At 33.4% G+C, this 11465-nt stretch overlaps 1 protein-coding gene across 1 annotated transcript; it reads right to left on the bottom strand.

Moving 5' to 3' along the window:
* Positions 1–1214: 1214 nt before the first annotated feature.
* LOC139523245 (neuropilin and tolloid-like protein 1) lies at positions 1215–8695 on the bottom strand. The gene is made up of 5 exons (XM_071317095.1): positions 8532–8695; positions 6784–6931; positions 4504–4724; positions 3925–4038; positions 1215–2220 (listed from the first exon to the last, which is right to left on the bottom strand). The coding sequence occupies exons 1-5, from the start codon at positions 8632–8634 to the stop codon at positions 1862–1864; spliced, it is 945 nt and encodes a 314-aa protein (XP_071173196.1). The 5' UTR covers positions 8635–8695; the 3' UTR covers positions 1215–1861.
* Between the last annotated feature and the right edge of the window lie 2770 nt (positions 8696–11465).

Raw genomic sequence — 11465 nt, 5'->3', positions numbered from 1 at the left:
AAAAAATTAGAGACATTATGGTGTATTAAAAAGTTTAAACTTATTCATGTGAACAAAATGATATCAATAGGAGTAAATCAGTTTTAGACTTGGTATTCACAGGTTATCTATGTATAGATACTAAAAGACAAAGCCTTATCCTGTATCCACGGATCGGAATTTGTCACAAACTGAAGATTTAGATACCAATTGTAAAAGGGATTATCACCGCCGATACTTAATAACAATGTGCCATTGAGAAGGAGTGCAGTTCATTTGAATAACATTCTCAAACTAGTTGTACTTCATTTCTCAACAAGAAATGAATCTTATAATAACTTTTTGACCTTTAAGGACGTGTACATCTTTTAAAATGAATAAGATATATCAATAAATATGACCTTATAGGACTTTGACATTTTCACAAAAGGTATAATACTCTTTGACATTTTCACTGAATGGTTCAGAGTGAAGAGATAGCTTCTATGTTTTGTTCTTTTATGGATCTTCGATTGTTCCTTTCATGCTCCAGGAATTAAACTTACTTTCATACAAATGAATAATAGTATACTTGAGAAATGAGACGGAAGTAATCATGACTAAAACGAAAAAAATACGAAGACTAACAAAAATTTACAAAACATTTCATGAAAAACTAAAAATTTAGCAAGGGAACCCTGCCAAGCATCGAGGTGTCCCCCAGTGCTCTAAAAGGGTTAACAGATTAACTTGAGCAGTCTGTTTCACATTTGGCACACATCATTTTGTAATGCAAGTTCAATGTATAAATTAAATGAAAAGCAAGAAAAATACAACACCAACAGCCGAACTCCTCCGAAACAAAACACGATGACCAATGATACAAACAACAACACATAGTCCTGGTAGCCTCTCGAAATTAGGTATATCAATGTATATTCAACAACCTACATGTAGACAAAGTGTAAACTGGAAAAGAAGTTATGACCTGATAATTTCCCTAAATTTTCTCCCTTTTTCCCTGTCTTTCTAGTTTTTTTTCATGCTGCTGTTGATTTCAGTATTTCCAAAATTTCAGAATGCTAGATCCATATTGAAGTCAAGCATCAAAATGCTGGTCGTACATTTACTCATGAATCAGATGATAATGGCTTTGTAATGTGCATGGTAAATACAATCATGTAGGTATTTTAATATGTCAGTACAAATTAGAAGATATATTTCTGTATTCTTTTTTATAAAACTTGCAACACAAATCAAAAAATATTTTTTTAATAATAAAAAGGTTTTCGCCAGCGAAATACATTAGAAAACTATATAAAAAAAAAATTACACAAAAAAATTAATGTAACAACACAAATTACTTTTTCAATTAATTGTCAGTCTATACAACAAAATTCTAAAATGATTGAAGGTAATTTTAATGATTCGGTTACAAATCTCCCTCTCTCTCTCTTTCCCTCTCTCTGCTTATTCATTTTGACAAATTTGGTAACGTTGAACAAAAAAATAGTAACAAATAATTTGAAAGGAAGTTGAAAAAATATATCAAATTCATGTTTAATGGGATTATAATGATGAGGACTAACGAATTTGCCTCCCCTCTAATTAAATGTGTTAAAGGATATTTCTTTTTAATTCTTTTTCATTTCTATATAATACACATATACTTTGAGAGTTGGATTAATATTACCATACTATGAATGAAAAAAGATATAAAAATCACTCAGTTGATTGTTAGAGGAAATAAAATATTTAACTAATTATATGCATTTTTTAAAATTGTCGAAATAGAAATTTATTACTATTTGTTAAATACAACCACTGCTTTATCTAAACTAAGAAAGTTTTAAACAAAAATCCCTATGTTTGTTAAAAACTGCATGGAAACCAACATATTGTTTCATGCAATCGAATCTCCAGACTTTGGAATTTTAATAATGCTTTTACTTGAACTTCCTCCTGAATTAGGAGTACTAGGTCTGTCCGGAGATGAAGACATGTTGGGATCAGATCCGTTCTTCACTAAATGGTAACCATCGTTATGAGTTTTGTAATATTTCCTTGTCAGCGGATAATTAGTTTGATTATCCCATTGTTGTATAATTGGAAGTGGATCCTTCAAGAACATCTTCCATCTGTATTGGCGGTATACATAGATACCAATTAAAACGCAAATGATGACGACCGACCCAACACCAATGGCAATCCCTGCTATCAACGCAGAGTTATCACTAGATGCTGTGTTTGCCAGTTCTGCATCTGGAAGACAAAACAGGAGTATATCAGTATAAGTAATATGATAAGTCAGTATATTTGATAAGATCAGATAAACATAGAGATATCGTCAGTATAATATGTATTTCTATGTTGTGATGTTATGCTATTGTTTCAGAAAAAGGGAGAAGGTTTGGATCCATTGAAACGTTTAAAACGTTTAATCCCGCTGCAAATGTTTGTACCTGTCCTAAGTCAGGCATCTGATGTACAGTAATTGTTGTTTGTTTATGTAATTTATACGTGTTTCTTGTTTCTCATTTTTTTAAATTTTATAAAGATTAGACCGTTGGTTTTCCCGTTTGAATGGTTTTACACCAGTAATTTTGGGGCCCTTTATAGCTTGTTGTTCGGTGTGAGCCAAGGCTCCGTGTTGAAGGCCGTACATTGACCTATAATGGTTTACTTTTTTTAAATTGTTATTTGGATGGAGAGTTGTCTCATTGGCACTCACACCACATCTTCCTATATCTAATTACGATTAGATGAACAGGTGTAACACCACTAATTCAGGCCCGGCCAGAAAGCACATACCAGAAAGTAGTACATATTTAACACAAAATAGTTCCTACGCATGGACATAACTCTCAATATATTTAGAATATTTTATTAATTTTGAAATCAAATGAAAGCTGCATGACTGGTGATCATTGCAGAACAATTTTTGACTGATAAATTTGAATAATAAAAAAATGGCATGAAATTTTAAAAGGAGGGTACATTTTGCCTTTTTGTCAGATCGGAAGTACCTGTTTTGGTACATCCGAAGTTCCGGAAACCAGTTCTTTCTTATATGCAATGTAAGGTATGTTGATTTTTTCAGTACAGGACACCAGAAGGTGTTGCTTTGACATGCAATGATTGTCACTTTATTTGCACTTAAGATAAAAGAGCTGTGACCACTCGAAATTGAGGAATTTAACATAGAAAGCAATGGGGCCATTAATTAGTGGTGTACTTCCAACAGTTACGTATCCTCAGTATATGCTGGGAACAGTCAATGTATAGACAATTATAGTACATTGACTTGACATATGAACGAGCTCTTTCCCCGTTTCGGGCCGAATCCTTATATCCACTTGTTGATATGTCAAGTCAATGCACTATTATTGTCTTTATACTGCAATCTAGAAAAAAAAACATGTTCCATTGTGATTTAATGTGTTAATGTTATTTATTTGATATAAATATTGGGGGAAATCTCCCTTCAAAATGGCCTCATATCAGGCGGAGAAATAGATAACACAATGAAATGTACATTACATTGTACCTGTTGAAACCCCAATCGATGGTGAACGAATTCGTTTGAGTATCGACTAAAATATCAACAATAAGCATAAAACATAATGATTTATAGGTTTCAAACAAAAAATATTAACAAGTGAAATATGTTTTTTTTCCAAAAATTGTAAAAGAAATAAGCTGGAGTCGTTCCACGCTTCGTTGTATACATTGGAAACAAGAACAAGTTGAAGAGAGGTTGTATAAATAAATAAATATAGTTTCGGCAACTTCTATTTAAATATTCGTGAGGAAAAGTGAAATCTGTCGGGTCAGTGACTGTATATGACATAGAAATATACAGTCAACGCATTTTGACTGCTCAAATAGAACGAGTGCAGTTTAAATATATGTTCCTGTTATATCAGATGTTATGTTAGATGTCGTTAGTTTATAATATATAATTACCTGTACAGTCAGATTCGTCAGACTGATCCCCACACTGGTCATAATTATCACATTTTAGTGTCGATGAAATACACAGCGAGTTGGTACAGCTGTATTGGTCACTTGAACAGGGTGCTACAAAAATCAAAGTATAATATATAATTATGAAGTGACAAACTGTTTAAACAAGTTGCTGGACTAAGGCCAACAAGGTTTTTGGTTTGTAGGTGGACATCTTTCTGATTGGCAACCCACAACTTCTTTTAGCGAGTAGGGAGAAACTGGGACATGCCGATTTGGGGAACAGTTATAAATGTTGACGACATCGACGACGATGGAATGTGGGATCGCTACGTTTTGATGTCGTAGGCTACATAAAAAAGAAAAGACTTCTGACAAACATGTTTATTCCAAGTTCGGATATTTAGAAAAATAATTTGGAATTATTTACAGAATTTGTAATAACATCCGAAGATTCGTCAACATTGATGTTGACAAACTAGTGAGAATGTTACATAATTTTACTAACTTTCAAAAATAGTTTGTTTATCCTCTTCATTAAGTGTGTTTATATTGTGATTTTTTGATCATGTCTCTTACCATATGAAAATGCCGAAAGTATAAGATCAAAGCCTCTGTAGATGGCTGTTGAGTCTGTAACCAGTTGAACAGTGAGTGAAGTTCCAGTAGAAGTTATGTTGGTTGGCGCTATATCTCCACAGTTATGATCCAAATTCAACGGACTGGCAGAGGTGTCCGCTCCATCATAAAAATTGACACTGTCCTTACAAACGCTACTAAGTACCTCAATTTCATATCGTCTACAAAAAAGATTTTTTTTAATACATAGTTACACTTGCAAAAATTATAAATTTTCCTCGTACTAAGTACTGTAAAGCTAGGTTTAACTTTCTTAAATCAAATAATAAGTGGTTAATACCAATCAATCTATAATGTCGGTAACACCAAATGTCAGTCAATAATGTAATATATATGCTAGTAACATCATCAGTATAGCATCGAACTTTGCAATCTGGAAATTGGGATATTAAAAGGACATCATTCATAAAAATATACACAGATCATGCATCGTAAGGGGCCATTTTTTTTAATGATCCCTGTCTGTTATGAATGAGGCAAGGATAAGAATCATAACAATTGGTTATATTCTCGATAAACAGGCAACTTCAATGTAAATGCTTGAAAATCTCAGCATAAGTCGAACCAGAGGAGATTTTAGTCGTTTAAGAAAACAATCTAAATAACAAAAGGGCTCCGTTGGATAGAAATCGACCTTATGCAAGTGAATATCAATACATGTATATCTCTATTTCGGCTTGAAATTGAATCTCGATCAAAAGTATGTAACTGTTTAAAAATTGCGTTGTTATAAGAACCATATAACACAGATCAAAATTCATCTTTTATTTCGTACTTAAACAGGCTATGTTCTTCTCATATATGTTATGATGGTATGATACTAAACCCCTAACGGGAAGGATTGTGCCTGATGTTCATATGATAAAATCATAATCTTTCAGTCAGTTTAATTGAAGTCTGGAGCTGGCATGTCAGTTAACTGCTAGTAGTCTGTTGTTATTTATGTATTATTGTCATTTTGTTTATTTTCTTTGGTTACATCTTCTGACATCAGACTCGGACTTCTCTTGAGCTGAATTTTAATGTGCGTATTGTTTTGCGTTTACTTTTCTACATTGGTTAGAGGTATAGGGGGAGGGTTGAGATCTCACAAACATGTTTCACACCGCCGCATTTTTGCGCCTGTCCCAAGTCAGGAGCCTCTGGCCTTTGTTAGTCTTGTATTATTTTAATTTTAGTTTCTTGTGTACAATTTGGAAATTAGTATGGCGTTCATTATCACTGAACTAGTATATATTTGTTTAGGGGCCAGCTGAAGGACGCCTCCGGGTGCGGGAATTTCTCGCTACATTGAAGACCTGTTGGTGACCCTCTGCTGTTGTTTTTTATTTGGTCGGGTTGTTGTCTCTGACACATTCCCCATTTCCATTCTCAATTTTATAAAATTTTCCTAAAAATAATCAAAGTTGTATACATGTACATGTAAATGTGCACTTGCATACGATCGATTTCTATCCGACGCAGCTCAAATGATACAATTTATAGAATCCCGCACAGCTATAGACAAAGCTTTGTTTAACCACGATGAAACTATATTTTATTTACAATGATTTTGTACCATCTTATCCCAGTACAAATAAGCAGAGAAAATTGTCCAATTGATGAGCAAGGATTACAATATTAGTATTTTACGGCAAATATGTTCATTTAAAAGGATAGAAAAAAATAGCTTGAAATAAGATCCGACTGATTAGAGTAACTAAAAGACTAGATTAATTGGTTCAAAAATGTCTATTGGCTGATAAGAGTACAGTCATGTCCAAATCTATATCTGGATAAGCTGGTATAAGAATAGCTTTATTGTCATATAAAGTAGAATAAACATTTTAGTTTGTGATGAAAAAAAAGAACGAAGGAAAATATACATGAATCAAGGGAATAACAATTCAATTGTAAATGAACACATGGACAAACATTCTTCTGTCCTCAGTTCTAATGACTGATTAATAAAGGTGCCAATATTTAAAAAAAAATTCCATGATAGAAGAGTTTAGCAGATGTACGGGTAAAAATCTATACGGCAGTACAGAAATAAGATGGTAAAAAAATCCCTTACTATGTTGAACCAAGGAGGTAATATGACCTCATATAACCTCCTTGGTTGAACAAAAGGAATATCACCAATTAGTATCTATAAATTCCTTGATTATAATTATATGTAAATATACGATTTGGAATGTTTCTGCATCAGCAAGGTTTATATATGATTGTCTAACATACCTAAAGACAGCTACTACTTTATAGTTTGTTGGTACAGTGACAGCGAGGTAACAGTTCATGGAGTTAGGGTAATATAATGCTGTACTGGATTGCAGTGATATGCCAGTTGTTATGGCAACAGTCTGGTTACATGATGTTGTTAAATACACTGAAACAAAAATATTTAAGTGTATGTCGATATATAACAGAGATAAAACAAAAGGTTAATTTTGTATCAATACTGTGTAGGAACTTTTGTTTGTGGTCCAAAAAACGTGTTAAATATGGAAAGAAAGAAAAGTTATAGATTGGTCATACAGGATACAAATGTATTGGTGAATTCTGCTAGTATACAGTTTCTTAATCTATAACTTTGATAACTGAAGTATTTTCCTGAAAAATTGAAACTAAGAAAATAATCTAGCTACACGAATTCTTGAAAGTGAACAATCTTTGAAGTAAATTCCTTTTTAATATATTTTTAAGTATTCTATGCATGACTTTTGCTTCAACAATGGGGATTTCAAAAAGAAACATGTTTAAATCAATCCATTGTCCTTTAAATCAGAAAAAAGTTTGTAGTAAAATATATGAATAAGGATAAGAATGAAATTGTTTATTATAGTGTCAGATATTGATTGAACAGCATTCACACAATATTCATTTTTTTATATAAATAAGGTCGTCAGTTTTCTCGTTTGAATTGTTTTACATTTTCTTATCGGGGCCTTTTATAGCTGACTATGCGGGATGGGCTTTTCTCATTGTTGAAAGCCGTACGGTGACCTATAGTTGTTTATGTCCGTGTCATTTTGGTCTCTTGTGGACATAACCGACCGTGCAAGGGCTGTATAGCCAGTCAAGGTCGTTAAAAACTTCCATTTGTTGTCTTGTGGACAGTTGTCTCATTGGCAATCATACCACATCTTCTTCTTTTTTATATATACTCAAACAACAATCAATATCCAGCCAAAAAATGACTTATGAGACACTGATCCTTAAAACCAAAATATATACACTTGTAAATAATCTCATAAAAGTTATATTCAAAATGCGACAAGTCACTTAAAATATGAATAATTCTAAGGCAGCAACCATTTGATTTTCTGGGGGGGGGGGGAGGGGGGGGCTATGTTTTTTTTTTGAAAAAAAAGTTTGTTTCAAGTTTTGGGAGAAAAAAATAATTTGTTTTTGATTCTGAGAAAAAAAAAAATGTTTGTTTCACCCACAGCTGCCACTATATGTAATGCTAAAATTGAAAGAAAAAAACCATAGCCCCCCCCCCCCCCCCCCAGAAAATCAAATGGTTGCTGCCTTAGGTTAAAAAAGGTATATGTATTATGCTTTTTATTATTCTCAATAATATGATATATATAATGCAATAAAAATGTTTCAAATTTGTCAACATGACTTAGTTTATTTCTCCTAAATCTTATATCGAAAATTCAATTCTTCGAAACCGTTATTTGTATGACCAATTTATTTTTTAAGGACATTTGAAATATATACATATTAATGGAAAGGTATAAATATTTCAACACGGGAGCATATTCATAATTTATTTAATCCCGGTGTCTATGAATAGTTTATTTACCTGTATTGTTACAACAAACGAAATCGTCAAAACAATATTAATTCGTGTAGATGTACCGTACATAAGTGACAAATATATAACTTGAAATTATCGTTCGTGTTTCTAAAAAGAATGTAAACAAATATATTATGCGAATGATTAATTTTGTGCCCATACTGGTGTCTGTTTTACTCACCTGTGCTTATCGAAATTGCTGATGGGACGATCAATGAAAAAATGAATAAGAAAACACTGAAGGAACAAAACGATAAATTCATTTTGACGGACACATTGTACATTGTTTACAAATGGCGGCGCTGCTTGGCAATACTCCAGTTTACCTGTACAGGTAACTTAAATTTAATCAACGATGTAAATCGGAACGGAATTGATAAAAAATAACGAATGATCCTTAATTTATTAAAAAAAAAAGAGAGTAAAAATCGAAGACTACTTGTTAAGCCGAAATATTTTTCAACACTATTTTATAGAATAATTTTCGTATATCATCACCTTAATAGATTAGTGTAACGTTTTCCGTTTATTACGTAAATGCATCATTGGATTTTATTATCTTGGTATAATTAGATTACTTATTCTCATTAACCGTTATAAAGTAATTCCTTACAATCTATTTTTATCGCCTTCGATCAGATTGCACTTGTTACATTGTTAAATGTCAAATCAATCATGTAATCAGCGGGTGCCCCGTTGCTTTGTTTATACAGGTGCCTCGGCCGTTGACCTCAGTTTCGGTTGACCTGAGCTCCGGGCTCCGGGCTCCTGTATTATTGCTCCTGTAGAATATTTCTTTGTTCAGAGTCATTTAACCATATTGTAATCAGGTTACTAGAGTAGTATAAAAGAGAGAAATAGATAGTGAGAAGGGAGACGAGATACGATATACGAGGGAGACGATTTTGTGTACGAGAGGTGTGTACTTACGATTTATGATTATACCACCGTATTGTTGAGCCTGCAGTTAAGATGTTGTAAACTTTTACATGTACTTTGGATTTTGAATTATACAGTATTGAACTTTTAATCGACTTTGTGTTTATGTTAACTTGCAAGACTTCGTTCAGACTACACCAGGATCCATTTATTTATTTATGTGACCAGGATTCCCTTAATCACGCTACCAGAGATTTTTAGGGTTACCCTGTTAAAGAGTATACTTGGCATTTGTCGTCCGTGGACGTGTGAAACGTAGACACCAAACAACAAAGCACAAACACAAGAATACACACTTTAGTTTCAGTCCCCATACTTAAACACTTTTTCGTCACATTGGTGGCAGCGGTGGGATTTGGTATTTCTACCGGTATTCTTTCTTCATTATTTTCTGTGAACCATTTGGCTTTCTTATTTCCTTTGTAAGGTTTTAAATTATCTCCATGGATTATTACAGCTGTCGACTTTTTCGAATGTTGAATTTTGAAAATAATGTCACTTTTCTTATCTATTATTACCCATGGTCCTGTCCATTGTCGGACAATCTTTAATTTTAGTCCTGGTGTATTTTTCTTTTGATTCCTTCATACTAGATCCCCTTTCTCATAATTGTGACGTTTTACATTGGTGTTATATAAAATTTTCTGCCTTTCCGCTGATTTCTTTAAATGTTTTCTCGCAAGATCATGAGCTTCCCGTAGCCTTTCTTCCAGCTCAGTGACATACTCTGATGTATATGTTTGGGTCTTGGGACATTTCCTCTATTGGTTCCGTTATGATGTTAATAGGGAAACTCATTTCTCTACCAAAAACTAATTTATACGGGCTTATCCCTGTACTTTCGTGTGGCGTTGAATTGTAGGCCATCATTATAAAATCTAAGCATTGATCGCAATCTTTTTGTTGTGATTTTATATATTTTGAAAGCATATCATTTATACTTCGGTTCATACGTTCAATCATACCATCCGATCGAGGGTGAAAAGGTGTGGTTCTTGTCTTATTTATTTCTAGCAGGGTACACATTTCTTTGAACAAGGCGCTCTCATATTGTTTCCCTTGATCTGAATGGACTTCTATTGGACAACCATACCTTTTAATCCATGCTCGAAAAATTATATTTGCAACCGTCTTAGCCTAAATATCTGGCATAGCATAAGCCTCTGTAAGTTTGGAAAAATAATCACCGACAACCAATATACAACGATTTTTATCATCAGTTATAGGAAAAGGTCCTGCAATGTCTGTGGCAATCCTTTCAAACGGAACTCCTACAACATATGATTTCATACAATGTCTTTTCTTGTTAGGAGGATTTTTACATTTCCCACAAATTTCGCATTGGTTTACATAATTTTTAATTGACTCTTGCATATTTCGCCAATAAAATGGTGATAGTTTGGCTTTTTCATACGTCTTCTTTATACCTAAGTGTCCTGCTGTTTTAGTGTCATGTAGGTACCAGAGGATCGTTTTTTTCAATTGAATTTGGAGCACATATTTTCCATCTCCCTTTCTTTGTGTCATCATCCCAATACATGCATAAAATTCCGTTCTTCATTTCGATCGATTCCCATCTCGCAAGCCAATATTTTAAGTGTACGCTCTCGTAGCTTATCTCGTAGCTTATCTCTCCCCAATCAGGCTTTCTTCCTTCAATTTTGTATTTCAAGATTTGTTTTAAAATTGAATCAGATTCTTGTTTGTCTCGTATGACCTCTAAGGTTAAGTCAGTATCCGGTTGCGGTATTTGTTTCGCTTGTTTTGGTCTGTTTGGTTTTCTCCCCCTCTTTATTTTTGAGGTTCGTCCCAAAACACTGTCGTCTTGCCCGATCAAAAACCCGCTAAAAGAAGTGGAATTTTGTTGTGGGCTCGAGCGACAATGATCATTTACTTCCTCATCGTTATTTTCAAATTCTCCTGAATTTGTAATAGTGTCCACTGGACAATTTGTTTTCTCTCCTTCTTTCATCTCTTTGATTTCTATATGACACGGACCATCATAGATGTAATCCCAGGGCATTTCGCACTGTTTACAGAAAATACCTGTTTCTGTTTTTAATCTTGACATCGCATCCGCATTACCATGTCGGTTGCCAGGTCGGTGTTCAATTTTCATATGAAATTGACTTAATTGCTGGATCCATCTATGTATTTGTCCATCGGGATCTTTAAA

The sequence above is a fragment of the Mytilus edulis genome, chromosome 5, assembly GCF_963676685.1.
Source record: "Mytilus edulis chromosome 5, xbMytEdul2.2, whole genome shotgun sequence".
In the NCBI taxonomy this organism is placed as follows: domain Eukaryota; kingdom Metazoa; phylum Mollusca; class Bivalvia; order Mytilida; family Mytilidae; genus Mytilus; species Mytilus edulis.
This window is presented reverse-complemented; position numbering and strand designations above follow the sequence as displayed.

Excerpts from the sequence above, each read along its gene's own strand:
- LOC139523245 (XM_071317095.1), bottom strand. The coding sequence starts at position 8,634 with ATGTACAATGTGTCCGTCAAAATGAATTTATCGTTTTGTTCCTTCAGT. Across the intron at positions 4,725-6,783 it reads AAAGTAGTAGCTGTCTTTAG|ACGATATGAAATTGAGGTAC; the intron begins GTATGTTAGACA and ends TCTTTTTTGTAG. Across the intron at positions 4,039-4,503 it reads ACTTTCGGCATTTTCATATG|CACCCTGTTCAAGTGACCAA; the intron begins GTAAGAGACATG and ends TGATTTTTGTAG.